Source organism: Mizuhopecten yessoensis, unplaced genomic scaffold (genome assembly GCF_002113885.1).
Source record: "Mizuhopecten yessoensis strain PY_sf001 unplaced genomic scaffold, ASM211388v2 scaffold10949, whole genome shotgun sequence".
NCBI lineage: Eukaryota > Metazoa > Mollusca > Bivalvia > Pectinida > Pectinidae > Mizuhopecten > Mizuhopecten yessoensis.
In genome coordinates, this window is record NW_018408802.1 from 809,469 (window position 1) to 829,149 (window position 19,681).

Below are 19,681 nucleotides of genomic sequence, written 5' to 3' on the forward strand. Positions count from 1 at the left end.
AAACAAATCACTTTTGTGTATTTAGTGAAAGACGCTTGTTTCAAGAGTCTATGTTTTAACATTAATTGACTTCTTTGTACTGTTTTTGATCTGAAATTAAATTCCACTACGTGCAATACAAATATTTTGCCTATATACAAACCTCCTGGGAAATTATTATTACGATATGATCATTTTATTTACCTTAACTAATGCGCGTAAATAATGATCACATCCAAGAGAACTCTTGGGATTATTTGTGGTGATGTATCGGCGAGATTAGATTGGCATTACCCTATTCATAACAACCACACAATCTAAGAAGCAGGCCCAAAGACGAAACTGTACAAGGGAGACCCTCATACACCAGAGCCCTGGTAATCCAGACACCTTCACATCCAGCAAAATTGGATGGAATGTGAAAACGGCGGTATTACTCGGAAAACTTGTACAGACGAGGTTAACGAAGGCATATTTTGTCGTCTACCACAAAGCCTTGATAATTGGAAAACCAGACGAGAGATTATTGGATTCAAACAACTCGAGTTTACTCTATTTTAATAAGTAAACAAATATGAACTTTACAAGAGTATTACATGGATTCATCCTACCAATTGTAGCATTATTTTCGATTGCTGGGAAATCTCTAACGCAAATTCAGAGGGGAAGAGCAATTGCGATGTTGCTGTCGCACGGCAGTTTGGTGTTGGCCCGTGTACAATTAATCGTCTCTGTACACGTTTCCGTGCTACTGGGTTAGTTTCCTATCGTGCTAGGGGGTTGTCCGCGTGTAACGACCGCACGACAAGACAGGGCGATTCGATTGTCGCACTTGCGCAACAGATTCAAGACTGCTGTAGAGACTGCGTCGCATGCCTTAGGTACTCATGGCAGACCCATTAGTCCTCAAACTGCCAGGAACCGCTTGCATGCCGAGAGAATCATTGCGCGCCGACCTTATGTCGGGCCACCTCTGACACCACGGAGGCGGCAAGTGCGTTTTGACTGGAAGCGCAGACATGGCCCGAATAGGTTTGGGATGCGTCGATGGAGGCATTTGATGTTCACCGACGAGTCTAGATTTTGTCTGTATCGCTCAGACGGAATAAAAAGGGTATATCGCAGACACTGTGAGCGTTTCGCCGACGCATGGGTGGTTGAACGCGATAGATTCGGTGGGGCTTCTGTAATGGTTTGGGGAGACATCTCCCATGCAGTAAAATCCCCCTTAGTGGTCCTGGATCAAAACATCAATGCCGTTCGATACAGAGACCAGATCCTCCAACCACATGTCCTTCCACTTCTCAGATGTCATAACCTAATTTTCAAGCAAGACAATGCTCGACCGCATGCTGCCAGAGTCTGTCGTGATTTTCTCACGGCAAACAACGTTCAGCCTCTGGAATGGCCCCCATATAGCCCCGACATGTCTCCCATTGAGCATCTGTGGGATGAGCTGGACAGGCGTATTAGGAAACGTCAACACCCTCTAACTAACCGCGCCTAGTTGATCGCAGCATTAACACAAGAATGGAACAACATTCCCTTAAGGCGAATAATATTTCTCATGAATTCAATGCATATGAGAATCCGTGCAGGGATTCGTGCTAAAGGTGCCCACACCAGGTACTGAAGTATTATTTTGTTTTTCGCGGGTATCCCACTTTGAGTAACAACTGATGACACGAGTGACGTCACACAGACTTTTCTTCTACAGTATTGTAAAGAGTAGACTTGTCCCTTCATATTGATATAAAATTTTGTACAAATTTCCCAAAATATCATAGGCTATTGATTGCATAATTTAATTGTGCGTTTCTTTTTTTTGTTCAGTATATTTTAACTGATACCGATAATTCCTCATACGGGCGCATAAATTCTTACCTGTGTGTTAAGTTTCCAGCGATGTACTGCCATTCGCTACCCTTTGAGGGCAAATTTGTGGTGGACGTATACAAAAGCTTTAGTGATTGTGTTTGTGGTGTATTGTATAACTCTTCCGATACATATTGTACTCTTGCTTGCTGTTGAAGTGTCAGAGCGAAATCTGCAGGAGGAAGCAGTATCAAATACCACAAACTACACACACATTGACTCTGTGTCCTGTATCAGTTACAGCGAATATACTGGTGACCCGAAAACATTGGGAATATCCTGGATAATCACCAGAAACCTGTTTTTGGGGACTTTACCTTCGATTATCCTTCTTTATGTCGTGATTATCACTATCAAAACTCTTCAGAGGCGATATACATCAGAGTACACACCTAAAGGAAGTGCAGTAGTGGTTGGAAAACCTGAACATTATTTGCATGTGGACGTCAAAAATGAAGCAAATTTTCATAGTAAAAATAGATATTTGACTATTCCTACAAGAGTCGTTTTAAGCATGGCCGTGACAGAGATAGCAATGAATGGTATATCAAACGTGTGTATATTGATAGACTGTCTGTCGTTCGCCACTAACGACCTGGTATTGTACAGATCTGCTTGTATCAGTGTGGTCGGGCCTATACCCACCGTCTTGATGTTTATTGGAGCTAATTCAATGTTTCTCTATTCTTGTTACATGAATAAGGAAATCAAAATGACTTCTACATGTGTGAAGAGATAGACGCACATGCATCTACCAGGAAGCTCGTGATTATTATTTCTTTATCTGCATGTATCGATAAAAAGAACTTTTTGATATTATATTTTCGCAAAAAATAGTTCTTGGACATTTTGATGTCACAATTGCGTAAAAATGAAGTTAAAAATTGAATTGATATTTTATTAAAAAGTTTTCAATTGTTTATATGAACACTTCCCTTGAATTTTATTATCGTACACCGGAGTAATGTTGTCACCGTTTCCACCATTATTCCTTAAGCTGTTGCCTTCCGTTATCACTTGAAAAGCCATATCAGGATAAAATATCGAATAATGCGTGACCGATACTTCTGTTAAAATAGTTCTTGTAGATATGTGTTAACCGAGCACAGGGAACAGACTAGGGAAAGTTACATTGAACACATGGCCGATAATGGTGGTGACACCATAGCTGAATCCCATTCACAAAATACTACGTCGTAGGTTTTCATTTTTTATTTTTATAAACATATTTTCATTACATATTGCACAGGTTTGTCATTGGATTAACATCTATTTTTACAATAACACAGGAATGTAAACGATCTTCTTTTAATAAAATGATAGATAATGTGACGACAGTAATCTCCACACATTTCAACCTGTTATTTAGTACATTTTATAACTTGCCTGCATCCATTAAACTGGGATGCTTTTTGCTTTTTTTAAGACAGAAATACAAGAACAAAATGCTTCATTTCAAATTTTACTCTGAAATGAAAACAGCACCCACAGTAAGTCATGCAGTTTTTATAGACACCATTACTATCATGTTGCTATCTCATGTAAATGTTTTTGGTGCTTAAATTATATTCGTAAAAAAATGGGAACTGATTTGACATTGATACGCCAAAAGTAAACAAAAACATTTCTCCTGTTTTCATGCTGTCCACCGGGAAAAACTGTTAACATGACAAATAATTACCTAACTAACAGATATAAAACGATTCTTTCATTTGACATTTCCTACAAATAACTGAATTATCCAAATATTCATTTTACATCAAATACAACAGCCATTTACTTGTAAGGATCACTGGTATAGATCGTTACCATTATGACTTTATAATAAAGACGTCTATGAAAAAGTACTATTTTCAATTATTACAAACAAATGTCAAATATTACCTTAATGGTAAATCGAATATTTTAAAGTTGCCTTATGCTTTAAATATTGGCAACATTATACTATTTATAGGAGAATGTAGTTACTTTTTATAAATAGCAATAATCAAAGTTGATTTAAAATCTTAAGTTATAGGCCTAGTATATCAAAATCAAAAGCACTTCGCATGAGCACATCATAAGTATGTAACTGTTGTAATACCTGTATTTAGCAGAACAACTTTCACCTGCTATAGAGGACACTTACTGCACATGCTCTTGTGATGCAGCTCAGATACATTTCGAGACAGCCCTTTCAATGAAAAGTATAGCACAATGAGAATAGGCGGCTCTCATGTAAAGTTACAAGCCATTAGAATGGCCATTTCTCCAATATTACCAATAAGAATGCTCATATTTTTGTACTGCTTCGGTGTTAATTTGACATATTGAATTTATAACAATAAAAAAAGCTTGAGAAAAATATGAATAAATAGTAGGAACAAACAAATAAGATATTTCATGATATGTGTCATCTGCAAAAAGATACGTCAAAATCTGTCGCGACATATCAACGAGTCACGTAATATCCAGTATAAAATTCAGCTTTGTCAACTCTATGTCTAGCACTTTTACATTCATAATGCCAAGTCAATAAACCAAGAGAAGGCTCAAAAATATATAGTTAACTGCTTTACGAGATTTGACAAACAAAATATCTAATGGCGGCATTACATAAAATACCAGCTATGTTGAAATTGGAACATAGAGATATCCTTAGCTGTGGTCACTGAGGCAGATTTGCATGTACTCTGAAACAGCTGTTACAATCTCAGATACAGTGTATATCACACATATCTACCATGTCATCCCAAGCTCGTTTCTTCATCAGGCTCCGTAGCAGTTTATATTTTATAAAAAGTTGGATGTATTTATAGACTTTAAGCCTGCAACTGTCCACAATCTGTATGGTTTGCTGCTGTTATGTCAGGAGCAGTTGATCGATCCGTATACAGACGATGGCCCAGCAGATACATTTGGCGGTGGGGCGGGCATCACGGGTTCATCACTGCAAACCAAAAACAACGAATACATTTAAATTATGGCCATCAACTCTGATACTTAATAGATGGGTCACGAAGTACACCAACATGTTAGCTACTAATCTGTAGTATGACTTGGCGTTTGATAGATAAATCTTTCTTAAATCAGTGTAAAATTTGCCGAATAATTCCGCAAAAGAAACATTCATTAATGAGTTGTAAAATTTCAAATATGCTTTCACCTGAAGAAATCAGATGAATCAAATCAGTTTTTTTTCCTCACAACAAGAGAAAGCAAAGAATTAGTTTGATTAGTTGTTAAAAGCGACGATTAGCACATCATTATTTCTTCTCTGAGAACAAATTGATTTCAAATAAAAAAGGGTTTGGAATATATAAAAGAATAAGAAAAAGAAAAAAAACAAATACACTAAAAAGCATACAAATTTGATATAGGGATACTCTTATTACACACAGATCTGGTTTCCCTATGTATTGAATTACACTGCTTTTCTTTTTCAGCGAGATCTAGGAGTTAACAATTGTATGTAAAGAAGAAAGGAATATCGCATTCTCGATTAATAATTTGACTTAAATGACCAAATAAAAGTCTGATAACATAACTTTGGATCTGTCCTTGTCAGTTGTACAGTCTTTTAGTTCTTTTATTCTATTGAAAGAGTTTAAGTATAGTGTCCTTATAGGCATACGGTTTAGACTCCCACACCCAGAAGTGAATTGTAATGGACGTTTAAATCACCATGGTTCATTGAAATAAGATTGCTGTAGAGGATTGGCACTGCATATTATACTGTACAGTGTATGTAGTGGAGAAGGAAAGTAAATACGTGTAGGACTTAATTGATCACCTAGAGCATTATCTTTTTTGTTTGTTAACCTAGAGCAAAACTTACAACATGGTTTTTCACCAGTTTAATAAGATCATATTTTCATTTAAAGAATTCTACATTTTTCAGTGAAACAAATGCAGTTTACTTCTGATATCAACAGTATTCCCCACAACTTGCTCTTCGTTGAAATTCAATTAAATCATATTCCATTGAACAGCTTCAGGTATGGCTATTGGTCTTTACAAACTTTTTTTAGACATTTTTTATGTTAAATAATGTGGTTGGTCTTTGTTGAAACAAAAATAAAGAAAGCTGGCAAGTGTACATATCTACTCGAGGACATATTTGCACAATAAATGTTACGTTGTCTAGGACATAAGATGAACACATTATTTACGGTATTAATTGTTCGTTATTTTTCTACTTGCTAAAGCCTACTGCGAAGAACCCTGCTGAATCTAACTCTCCAAATACATTGCATAACATATACATATTATGAATTATAAATAGTAACGGTTGTTTAATGTAAATATACTGCACAACAAACAGGCAGTGTTCATCTAAATGCCTGGGTGATACACACAACAAAACTACCTACTGACTGCACAACAAAATAACAGGTGAGAAGTTTCTGAAATTTTCAGGAGAAATGTGATTTTTTAAAATAAAAAGAATTGAGTATAGAAATTCAAACAAATTAAACACATACTTATAATTGGTATAAAAAGGATAGACACTAAATTTCAAGTATGAAGTACAGCAAATAACAGAAAGAAACTCTAATTGTGTTCTTTAAAAAAAAGAAGATAATTAACTTCTTTTATTAAATTTATTAGATAAAATATCTTCTGAATGATTACATACATTACATTTTTGACAACCAAAAAATAAGAAGATCTTTAAATGAGCAAAAAACTTTTGTTTTGGTGTCTGACCGTTGGGCACACATGGTAAGTTATCAATATGTTTGGAGTAACTGATTGCGTAAAGGACAACGATCAATTTCATCTTGTCTTAAGAGATCAATAAAACGCATCTTGTTTAGATCAAGGGGAGTTTTTGTAGGAGACTTTTTCAGATCAATTAGTGGTCTCAAAGGAGTCATTTGTCAGATCAAGAGATGTGGTCAAAGGAGACTTCTTTCATATCAAAAGGCGATAAGACATCTTCCAAAAGTGCCCTCAAATGAGACTTCTGTTAGATCAAAAGGTATTCTCGAAATATATTTCTTCTAGATCAAGAGGCAGCCTCAAAGGAAACTTTCTCAGTTATTACATGCTTTAGGTTAAGACCTAGCTCTCAGATTAAGACCTAGCTCTCAGGTTAAGACCTAGCTCTCAGGTTAAGACCTAGCTCTCAGATTAAGAGGCAGTATCTAATCAATGGTCTCTTGGATCAAGAACTGTTCTCTCAAAAGTTTGAATCATGGCTCTCAGGTAAAAAAAAGTTTCTTAAAGTGGTTTTCATTATCGAAGGCCAATAACTGATTACATCTCCTCTAAGTAATAAGGATGAGAGACAACCAGCTATAGGTTACGAATGCAAGGTTTTACTATAAACCCATAACTTACAGAGATGTATGAATGCTATAAACCCATAACTTACAGAGTTGTATGAATGCAAGGTTTAACTATAAACACATAACTTACAGAGATGTATGAATGCATTTAGGTGATCCGGTTCCCTTAGTTGTAGAGCTACTCAATTTGGAGGGGGGCAAAGACCTGGACCTCCGACCTGTAGGGGTGTTCGTTGTGTGTGTTGGCGTGTTCAGACTGCTGCCCCCTGGACTGCTAGTGGTAGGGGTAGAAGGGAGGGAATGTCTGCCCCCGGAGGCACTACTCTGTTGCTTTGCTGTACCGTACATACTAGGTCTTACCTTCTCCTGGTCTCTTTAAGTGGCAGCGTTACAAAACAAGTCGGGTATTTGTCAAACATTGACTTTTAGTTGTGTGCTTAAATGTTCAAATTTTAGCTAAACTCACTGAGAGGAAATATTGAGAGGAAATTCACTCGGAATATTGATTAATATTCAGTTAATGAATTTCCAGTATGAGTAATGTGATCTCATATATCTAAATTCTTTTTATTTTGATAAGCAGAACTTCTGTAATTGAATTAACTTTATGAAAATAGTTTCTTTATCCAGCAAGTGAATTTGAGTCACACAGTGAGTTTTCACTTATTGGTGGACTTTCACTTATTGGTGGACTTTCACTGATTGAGTGGAACTACACCATGAATGCAATACATTTATTACATGTTCTATAATACGCAGATGTGAATCAAATATTCAGAAGTAACACAAACTAACAAAGAATGGTCATTTTAGTTTCAGTCTGCTATGGCTGGAACCCCCAATATGCATGTCACAAATTTTCCAGAGGTCAGGCTCAGTTCAGATCTACCAACTGCCTGATTGCATATTGGCAATAAAAAAAATGGAATTATAAATCAGTTTCTCAGGCATATTTACATCACCTTTATTGTTTAGCCAGACTGCAACTTCTTCAGAAAATATTTCAAGTTATAGGAAAGAAACAAATTCTGGCTTTATTTGAATTACTTTATCACTGTAACTAAATCTAAACATTATGACTCTTTTTCAAGCCAAGCGTCATTAGCAACATGATTGACATTTAAAAAAAAAGGACTGAACAAAAATCACTCTAGAAAGTTCAAGACCCTGGTAACAGATTTTACATGGAAATATATACATGTATGTGTACTAACATTCTTTAGAATTGTGGTCGGTGTTATATTTGAAAGGTGAAATTGTTTTGTAAACTTTGATAAATAGACGTTTCAGGAGGAGTATGCAAAAATACAATAAGTTACCTCCCTTTGGTAGGTTGAATAACAATTCAAATAAGATTTTGGGAACCATATTCTTTACCAGAAAAAAATGATATCTTGTTTATTTAAGAATTATATTACGTTATATAAAAAACACACTAAAAAAATGTGTTTTTCGTGATAGTTGACATAATGTATCTCATATAGGGTCAACACTATCATAGTAATATATCAAGAGGAAGCTAAATGGGCAGTACACTATGTATAATTAAACATTACTGATGTCAAAATAAATGTAATGAAATAAACCATTACCAACTACAAAAAATATATAATGACAACAGTAATTTGAAGAGATTATTGTATTAAATTAAATGTAATGAAATAAACATTACCAACAACAGAAAACAAATAAGGACTACAGTAATTTATTCTGATTCTTGGTGTTAAATGTAATTAAATCAACCTTTACCAACTACAGAAAACATGTAACGACTACAGTAATTTATACCGATTCTTGGTGTTATATGTAATTAAATCAACCTTTATCAACTACAGAAAACATGTAACGACTACAGTAATTTATTCTGATTCTTGGTGTTAAATGTAATTAAATCAACCTTTATCAACTACAGAAAACACGTAACGACTTCAGTAATTTATACCGATTCTTGGTGTTATATGTAATTAAATCAACCTTTATCAACTACAGAAAACACATAACAACTACAGTAATATTTAACAAGCAAAACTCACCTCCTGTCTTGTTCATAGTCAATCTGCTGCTTCATAAACATGGCATTCTTTAGCAGGTCCTGGATATTCTGGAAGTGGTTATTACTTTTATGCAAACCCTTGACAGCACTAAAATGAAGAAAAACGGAATAAATATGTATAAAACCCAGAAACGGAATAAATATGTATAAAACCTAGAAACGGAATAAATATGTATAAAACCTAGAAAATTTATGATAAACCATGAAGATAGCTATGTAACATCATGTATAATTCAAAAAAGGGAGGTAAATAAGGAGAGTTTTCAATAAATAAATGAATTTTAAATATAAGGAGAAATTAAAATCCATATAAGGAGATATCAGACATAAAAGGAAAGTGGTGGCGCTAGTGGCGAATATGTGATTATACGTTAAGCAAACTACATAGTGTACTTGATTCCCTAAACATCTGCATTACCTTACGCATGTCGCAAAATTGAAGTATTTGATACACATATTTTTAAACTTTCTATACCAATCAAATTCCTTATACAAGTCTTCATATAAATATGTAACACAGACCTGTTGACACTTGATAATGATTTTCTTTTTTTTTTACGGAAATTTTCATCTTGTCATGGATTTTTGGTGCGATACATTTTTGTAAGAAGTCTTTTGTTCTTACTTTCACTGATACTACTATTTGGTGTCCATATATTCAGCTGTGATAATGGGGGCTTTTGTTGTTGTGGATAAACCACGAGCCAGGGCAATGTTTTACAATTGAAAAGGAACCTTTGTTATCACTGTTTCCAAATATATTTTTTTTAAATGCATATCTGATGGTATCCCACAATTGTCCATAGACAATGACCTATTACCAAGTACTGTTTTTTGCGAAATATCCAAACAAAATGAAAACACACTTTAACTACAGGAGCGTGGCATCATATAAATGACCTTAAAATGTCAAACATTGGTGTGAACCCTGAAAGCTTGAGATTTCTATGACAATGATCCTTTTTTAACATTGGAAAATTAAACCCAGAAAGTCAGTGTGTGACACAAAACTTCATGTACCACCAGCAATACATACACAATTACTACCATTTTATTCCAATAATGTATTAACTCATAATTATGAAATTTCAGGGGTGAATGTAAATACCATGACTTACTTAGTGGCATATTCAGTATCAAAACTGGCTCCTTGGACTCTTTGTTGTAGTTCCTGTACTTCATGCTGTAATCAAACACGTTAAAGAAACAGATGTTAGTGGGTTCATGTAAATTTAAATTGTGGTTGGACAATAATATTGTTTCCTTCGAAAATGTCTTGAATGACAAATTTCTGATTATACATGTATATACATAACAGGACTTCTACAGATCAAGACTTAAGGTTCTTATGTTGTTCCTGCATTTGGTTCTATTTAAGGATCTCTGTACCACTGCCCAAAACTGTCACTATGTGTTTGAAATTTATTTTCTGACATAACTATAATTTTGATAAATCATTTCTGAAAAGAAAACTACACCTTACATGACTTTTCTGAGAAATAATTAAGATGAACAAAAACAAAATTTGAACCCCGGTCTTCAGATTGTTAAACTATCGCCATAACCAATTGAGCTACCTAATCATTGGAAAACTCCCAAAATATCCAAATAGTAGTTAAAGGAATTTACTGTATATAAAGGAAAAAGCTCCAAACAGTAGTTGGGGACGCTACTGTATATATACATATATATAGGAAAAAGCTCCAAACAATAGTTGGGGACGCTACTGTATATATATGAAAAAGCTCCAAACAGTAGTTTGGGACGCTACTGTATATAAAGGAAAAGGCTCCAAACGGTAGTTGGGGACACTACTGTATATAAAGGAAAAAGCTCCAAACAGTAGTTGGGGACGCTACTGTATATATAGGAAAAGGCTCCAAACATTAGTTGGGGACGCTGCTGTATATATAGGAAAAAGCTCCAAACAGTAGTTGGTGGCGCTACTGTATAAATAGGAAAAGGCTCCAAACATTAGTTGGGGACGCTACTGTATATATAGGAAAAGGCTCCAAACAGTAGTTGGGGACGCTACTGTATATATAGGAAAAGGCTCCAAACAGTAGTTGGGGACGCTACTGTATATATAGGAAAAGGCTCCAAACAGTAGTTGGGGACGCTACTGTATATATAGGAAAAAGCTCCAAAGTTGGGGATGTCCTGTATATATACATGTAAGAAAAAGCATAGTGCAATGGGACAGGGATCCTTAAGAGAATGTATACGATGTAAATGGTCCTGACCAGGACACATTACTATAACAAAGGATTATTATAATGGTGTCCAGTCACAAACTTAAGTCTTGCTAAAGGGGGTCTTGTGGTCATCGATCGATGTCTGAAAACTGATCAAAAAGCTTTCAGTAGACATTTTGATGCCCGACAGAATCTCCCAACTTGAAATATTTTTATTAGGAATATAACCATCCATTCCACATGAAATTCTTCCTGATTGCAACTGCAAAGTTTCAACATGATTTTAGTTGAAATATACACTTACTGCTGCAGAAATCTGTTCCAAAAAGCAAATGCTTTTTGTCGCAAGGATAGCACGATAGTGCTAATGTTTTCTGTTTTAAATATGCGACGTTAAATAAAAAAATCTTGTATCTAATGCTTTCTCTGGATATTCAAATTTTTGAAAGGTAGAGGTTGTCACTGAACAAGATATAATTGTGAATAATAGTTCCAATTCGGAGATTTTTATTTTAGTTCTCCTTCTGAGCATTCTTAGCTTAACATAATAGGATTGTGTCGCCATTTCTCAGTAGAATTTATTCAAATTTTGAAGATATATTGCTTTGAAGTAAAGAAAATTTTCTGCCACAAAAGAATATAGATTGTCAGAATTTTAAGGATTTTAAAAGGAAATTTATGTAAAAAGGAGTGAATTTTGAAAAAAAAAAGAAACACAATTGTGTGCAAAATAATGTCAAAAAAAATGATACTAACATAGATTAGTATTGCATTAATGTATATCAATTTCATAAACGCTGAAATTGTGTAAAATGAATTATCTATAAACGATTAAAGATTGATATTTTATGATTAAACCATATACACATAGTAATTGCGTGCAAGAGTTATCGTTCTTGAAAAACTTCACAGTATTGAAATAGGTAGCCGGTTTCTGAAGTACAGAAAAACGGACACATGTGACTCATTGATTAAAAAACAACTGAATTAATGCCTGGATTGCTTTGCAATACTTTAATATTGAAAGAACACACTGTTCTGTCTATAATAAGCATACAATATTCATCACTTTAATATTAAACATTAGATTATGCGGAAGTTGTGATACTGTCTCCCTACATTGGATTTTCAACTAGGGATGTACTTCCTATTTCCGTTTAGCAATACACTCCTATGACCTTAATATTTTTTTTCTAGTTCAGAATTACTTCCCTTGGCAAAGTATTCCCAATACATGTAATTCTACCTGTCACACTGTACTGTGTTTTTTTGTATACGTACAGAGACTTTAACCTCCATTTGGAAATTACAGTAGCACAGCAAGACCAGGACACTTCAATTGACAAGGTAGTTCAAATGGTTCCAGTGATAGCATAACAATCTGAGGTCCTGGTTTCAAATCCCACTAAAGTTATGCTGAATTTTACACTCATAACACTCTTGTTGATTATCTTGTGTTTATTTCATCTTTAGCATGTCTAATAAAAGCCTTGCAAGGTATGATTTTATTTTCAGAAATGATTTATTGAAGTTATAACCCTGCCAGAGAAAACTGTTTCCAGTACTTTGTTACAGAGAAGTGGTACAGTAATCTGTTTCCAGTACTTTGTTACAGGGAAGTGGTACAGTAATCCGTTTCCATTACTTTGTTACAGGGTAGTGGTACAGTAATCTGTTTCCAGTACTTTGTTACAGGGAAGTGGTACAGTAATCCGTTTCCAGTACTTTGTTACAGAGAAGTGGTACAGTAATCTGTTTCCAGTTCTTTGTTACAGGGTAGTGGTACAGTAATCCGTTTCCAGTACTTTGTTACAGGGTAGTGGTACAGTAATCCGTTTTCAGTAATTTGTTACAGGGAAGTGGTACAGTAATCTGTTTCCAGTTCTTTGTTACGGGGAAGTGGTACAGTAATCCGTTTCAAGTCCTTTGTTACAGGGTAGTGGTACAGTAACCTGTTTCCAGTACTTTGTTACAGGGAAGTGGTACAGTAATCCGTTTCCAGTACTTTGTTACAGGGTATAGTGGTACAGTAATCTGTTTTCAGTACTTTGTTACAGGGTAGTGGTACAGTAATCTGTTTCCAGTTCTTTGTTACAGGGAAGTGGTACAGTAATCCGTTTCCAGTACTTTGTTACAGGGTAGTGGTACAGTAATCTGTTTCCAGTTCTTTGTTACGGGGAAGTGGTACAGTAATCCGTTTCCAGTACTTTGTTACAGGGAAGTGGTACGTATACAGTAATCCTGAAGTAAAGCTGTGTCATTGAATTATGACGTCTGTTGTGAGATAAATTACTGATCAAATCTTCACCCCCGTTTAAGCTTACATCTGCTTATTCCAAGTATATCCAGATAATACCTTTACAAAAATATGACAAAGAGATCTGTTTCTATCTGGTTCATGATCATGTAGCATGTAAATCAGACATTACATTTTGTACCGGATTCAGTGGTGTTGTTGCTCATCATTTCTTTTTTCATTTGCTTTATCTTGTTCAGTTCATTTTGTGTATACAATACAATGGAAAGGAGCTATTGCAGAAAAAAAAGTTCTTTGTTAGCAAAAGGTGATGATTTTTCAGGGTTTTGTGCTGTTCATAATTTAACTTATATCCTCACAACAGCCATGGTCATTTTTAGATGATCGCCTAAGGCAACAATTCCAAAATATAAGAACAAACATGAGGAATAAGATCAGGTTTTGTTTTAGTATGTGAAATAGAGGTGGCAAACTAATTTTGGTATTTTCCTTGTACAAAGCAGAAAAAATAGACGAGAACCGACGATTCTTTTTTGTGTGTGGAGGGGGGGGGGGGGGGGGGCATTCATTAGTCGCCTGATGTCAATTCAATATACACCTGTTACACCTGATATATTAGGTTTATGGTTGTAAAAATATATGAGAAAAATAATCAAATATATGCTTATTGATCTTTATGACATGTTCTAATTTTACTTATATCTGGTAAGGATATGCTGTAACATCCTAATTTTGGCTAATACGACAATCAACCCTTAACCACAATCAATCAGCAGCAACTATCAACAGTTTAATATATTGAAGAATTTTATGATACATATTTGTTCACATGCAGGTCTAAACACACAAAATATCAATACAACGCCTTACCTTCTGCTGCACCAACTGTGGTAGAGACTTCCTCACATGTTCCTGGATTCTGAAGAATGCTAAGGACGGCTCATTAGCCACAATGTTCATACCTTCTGAGATCTTCTCTGCTACTGATAAAGAATGAAGAAGAAAATTATTAGGTAATACTAGTACTGCATTATTGCAAATTATCATTTTGTAAAAATATTAAATATGGTGTATATTTTCATAATATATAAACTTACATGTAAAATGAACATCCATATATTATAAAATATTGTTATGTTATTTTTGCTATAAAGTGTTTGTTCGTCTTTGATGGAAAAAACAATCTAGAAATAGAGGATCTGTCATAAGTTTCCCATCATATTAGATTGATGATACAAGTTTTGTATTTTTCATGTTTGTGATTCTGGGGCGAACAAATATGAAAAATCCAAAATGAGTATCATAAATGTAATATGAAGGGAAACGAATGACAGATTCTTTAAATCATATAATACAAAGTAAACTGTATAATTGCGATATCTGAAGTAAATATTTTGCACTTGGCCGCATATGAAACGATGAAAATTGCGTCCTCTTCACAATGACGTGAGTCACATTGATTGTTCCTATTTGATTTTGACGTCATTTCCCGAGTGATATTACACACGTTACATTAACATAATTTATGTGATGGCTTTATGACACTGCATAACATGGTATTCATATGATAAATAGTATTATTTAAAGAACCCTGTTTCACTACAGGCCAGACAGTAAAGATTCAATAGTGGTTTTTCATATATACCACCCCAGTAACATCATGTTAGCTGATATCATTTTTTTCTCTTGATTCAAGTAAAATCAAACAGAGATAGAAAAACTAGTTCTTCTTAAATCCTATTTTTGGGATAAACTAGTAAATATATAACAACATTTTTAATAGTGAAATATTGAAAATCATTCATTCACTATAGTGAAAAATATCACTTTTGCTGATTTGACCAATCTAAACACTGATCACAAACTACCTTGAGAAAAATTACAAGTGGCTCATCTGGTAAAAGCCTGGTAAGCTTAAGGATATGCAGACCTTGAGAAATCTGTCTGAGACATCAGCCCTTTCTATAGCTACTGCCCAGAATAATCATCTGTTACCTATATCATGGGGGAATTATTCTCTGGGAGAAACATAACGTTTGATTCAACATTTAACTTTCATTTACATGAAAGTCAGCAGACTATGCCGGTCATGAACTATTTGATAGGAGAAAACTCATAATAAATGAAACACGGTATCAGCGTCTCTAAGTCTAAATTTGAGCCAAACGATTGGTAGAAGTATAAGAGAATCAGGGTATAACTTACAAAGGTGGTAGGTGGTGTTGATATTACAACTCCACATTCTCCCCACTGCCCACCATTGTATTTGGCGCATATCAACAACGCGTAGTGATCCGAGTTGATATGACAGGACTTTTTCTATATAATTTCGCAAATTTTATTAAAAGTATGAACTTAGGTACGTACTTAATAGAATTAAGTAGCGAAAGGAATTTTAATGATGAGTTTTTACATTTTATTCATTTTTTTGCAGAGAGGACTATATGTTGTCTCGTAGGGTTGTCTAGACATGCTAGTGGTAAAAGTACCCAGATCAAGTATTGTCATTGATCAACATGATGTGTCGTTTTGCGTTCCGGGGTAGGTTTTCATAAAAAACAAGAGGCCCATGGGCCTTAACAGTCACCTGATATATTTATACAGCGAGGTGATTTTGTTTTTAATTCATTATCTAGCATACAGATTTAAGACTAAAACGTATTTGAAACTAGCACCTTTGATTCTAAACAAGGAAAATGAAGAAATTTTAGCACACTGACCCCTTTGGGCCCCACCCTACAGCCCTTGGGGGTAGGGCTGGCTCAAAATGTTCAAAGTATCAAACTGTCAACTCAGGGTTATAATGCCAATCAAGTTATCAACATGTAATATTCAAAGTATCATTTGCCATTATAAACCATAATAAATTTTGCCCCCCCCTCCCCCCCCCTTCCCCAGAGGATAAACGTGAGACCCTAGGGTCATAAACCTTAAGACCCTTCCATCTATGAACAGTGTTTGATTCTACCATATCTGGGCCTTTGAGAAGATTTTTTCAATTCAACCCTTTTTGGCCCCACCCATCAGCCCTGGGGGGTCAGTCAGGGCTTATATGTGCATACCATCAAACTGCTATCCAGTACTGATAATGCTAACCTAAATTTAATTACTTCCAATGGAAATTAAACAAATGTTGGTCCAAAATGTGATTTCCTTATATAAACTATAGTAAAGTTTACCCCCTCCCCAGGGATAAACGTGAGACCCCAGGGTCGTAAAATTCACAATTTTGGTAGAGCACCTTAAGACCCTTCCATCTATGAAGAGTGTTTGATTCTACCATATCTGGGTCTTGAGAAAAAGATTTTTGAAATTTCAGTCAATTTGATCCTTTTTGGCCCCACCCATCAGCCCCGGGGGGTCAGTCAGGGCTCATATGTGCATACCATCAAACTGCTACCCAATACTGATAATGCTTACCTAAATTTAATTACTTCCAATGGAAATTAAACAAATGTTCGTCCAAAATGTGAATTCCTTATATAAACTATAGTAAAGTTTACCCCCTCCCCAGGTGAAAACGTGAGACCCCAAGGTCATAAAATTCACAATTTTGGTAAAGCACCTTAAGACCCTTCCATCCATGAAGCGTATTTTATTCTACCATATCTGGGTCTTGAGAAGAAGATTTTTGAAATTTTAGTCAATTTGACCCATTTTGGCCCCGCCCCTCAGGCCCCTGGTGGCTGGGGACCAAACCGGCAACTATTTTTGTTGACCTTTGGCCATGGAAGGTTTCTGCATAAATTTCAATGAAATTGGTTCAGGGGTTTTGGAGAAGAAGTTGAAAATGTAAATTGTTTACGGACGGACGACGACGGACAAAAGGCGATCGCAATAGGTCACTTAAGACTGTCTCAGGTGACCTAAAAATGTAATAAACAGAATACCTAACAGTGTCTTCATTAATACCAAATATATTTCACTTGTGTTATACACTCTTGTGAAATAAATTTAGAATTAATGAAGACACTGTTAGATATCTTGTTTATAATTAATATCTAATCTAATGAAAGTTCTCAATATATATATCATTTACTCAATGATGCTCATGAATTAAACTTGATATTAAATTCATTTGATTGATTATAAATCATAATTAAGCATCAGTGTTAATCTAGATGTATTTTATAAATGTGGTGGTACATGTATATTGTTCTGGTAATCAGGATTCATATAATACCAGTGATTTGTTGATGGATTTTTCAGGTAAATCCTGGTTATAGCATCAAAATGTTTATGGTCTTGATATAAGTGGGTTTTCATAATCTGGATTAGTGCCACAGGAAAACTTCAAAAGCAAATATCTGTGACTCATGTCACATTTAAGTATCTCTAACATCACTGACTACATATAATTAAAATACAAACATACCCTTTTTTGTTTTATGTTCAAACTCAGCATCCTGAGCCTCCCTAAACATGTGGGCTGATGACATTCTGCTGTACAGACCATCACCACCTGTAATTAAAAAAGAAAAAGAAAATATATATTATAGAAGTAATAGAATCAATGGAATCCAAGAGCAGCGTAATACATTTTTTAAAATTATATTTTGCAGACAGATTTAATAAAATTCTGCTAGCTGTACTTTATTTCATAATAAATATTATATATTTTCACAAGCGCTGACATACAATCAATTATCTCGTGAGTCAGGTATTGGAATCTTACACCATAAAGCAATAGTTTTACTTTAAGGACAAGCATGTGTGCTACAGTAGAATAATTTCATACTTGTTAGATTGTTTTCCAACAAAAGATGATATCAGCCCATCCTGAGCAGGATCGATAAAATGTCATCTGCCTCGGGAATATTGAAGAAATACTATAATGGTTTCAAATTTTCAAGTTTTGAAACAGTTTTTGTATGCCTGAGGTTTTGGCACATGTAGCGTTATAACCAACCTCTATATACACCAGTATTAGATGAAAATAACACGCTGTCAGGACTCACCCTGGACCTAAAAATTCAGTAGCCATGTTTGAATTTCAGTAGCCAATTTATTTTAAACAGTGTCCATACTTTCTCGGCCTCTGGTTGATATAAATGAAAAATACTCTCTAAAAACCAGGAGAGGTCCAAATGTAAAAGATGTGGATTAATTAGGTTGCCGTACAAGCGTCAGCTGTAGGTAATTATTTCCCTTTAGCTTAGCGATAGAGCATCTCCAGCCAAGGGTCGTGGGTTCGTGCCCAAGCGACGGCACCATCTCTATCAATATTCCTCTCCTGTTACATTTGGCGCTCAATGAAATATACCCACAGAAGGTGGTATAGGGTCTTGTGTGTCTTCGGGGTCAAAGAGTTTGTTAAAGGAGGGAGGAAGGAGCGGACTTGGACTGGGTCGATCGTCGGCGACCAGATAGCTCAATTGTTTGATCGTCCGTCTAGAGTTTGGAAGGTCCCGGGTTCGAACCCCGGTCTGGCCGTGCATTTTTCCTCTACTAGCTGTTACATTTAGTGTAAAAGACAAGTGGATTAATTAGGTTGCCTTACAAGCGTCAGCTGTTGGGAATTTCCCTTTAGCTTAGCGGTAGAGCATTAGGCTGGAGAGCCAAGGGTCTTGGTTCGAGCCCACGCGACGGCACTATCTCTATCACTATTCCTCTCCTATTTCAAAAAACATGAATATTATGATAAATTAATCTTAAGGCCCATTTTAGATTTCCCAAACTGACAGGTCTGTTCTTATAAAAGATAACCGAAGCTTCTATCATACAAGTATCGAAGACCATCTCATTAGATGCTAATTTCATGCTTAGGGTATGGAGTCTATTTTGAAGTACAGTACATATATGATATCAATATCGCCCTCCTATCAGCCTATATCATTTTCCGATGTGAACAAGACCCCGACTACTGGAATCCAAGGCATATACAACATCTCCATCAATATATCTTCGATGTAACGCTTCCTTAACAAAATATAAACCTTGCATTCTTCTTCTCTCCGGAATATAATGGTAGTTTATCGCATGGTCCATACACTTCGTCTTTAGACTGGAAAATCGATACCAGAGAAATTTAAACGGAAGTTGCATGTGG

The 19,681-nt window shown here is 35.2% G+C and overlaps 1 protein-coding gene across 2 annotated transcripts; it reads right to left on the minus strand.

Annotated features, from left to right (window-relative positions):
* Positions 1-3,051: 3,051 nt before the first annotated feature.
* Positions 3,052-19,681, minus strand: LOC110463984 (BLOC-1-related complex subunit 8-like). Of its 2 annotated transcripts, none has more exons than XM_021518962.1 (6): positions 19,569-19,681; positions 18,008-18,094; positions 14,503-14,615; positions 10,299-10,363; positions 9,161-9,268; positions 3,052-4,783 (listed from the first exon to the last, which is right to left on the minus strand). In XM_021518962.1, exons 1-6 carry the CDS (start codon positions 19,675-19,677, stop codon positions 4,702-4,704), a joined length of 564 nt encoding a protein of 187 aa, XP_021374637.1. In that variant the 5' UTR covers positions 19,678-19,681; the 3' UTR covers positions 3,052-4,701. The 2 variants fall into 2 exon arrangements, with proteins under 2 accessions (XP_021374637.1, XP_021374636.1); XM_021518961.1 differs by lacking the exon at positions 3,052-4,783 and adding an exon at positions 6,363-7,500.

What these genes read in the sequence shown, in the direction of transcription:
- LOC110463984 (XM_021518961.1), bottom strand. Translation starts at nt 19,677, where the DNA reads ATGCAACTTCCGTTTAAATTTCTCTGGTATCGATTTTCCAGTCTAAAG. An exon ending in CACAGTTGGTGCAGCAGAAG is followed by an intron (nt 10,364 to 14,502) that starts GTAAGGCGTTGT and finishes GTTTGATTACAG; the next exon opens with CATGAAGTACAGGAACTACA. An exon ending in GATACTGAATATGCCACTAA is followed by an intron (nt 9,269 to 10,298) that starts GTAAGTCATGGT and finishes TCTTCATTTTAG; the next exon opens with TGCTGTCAAGGGTTTGCATA.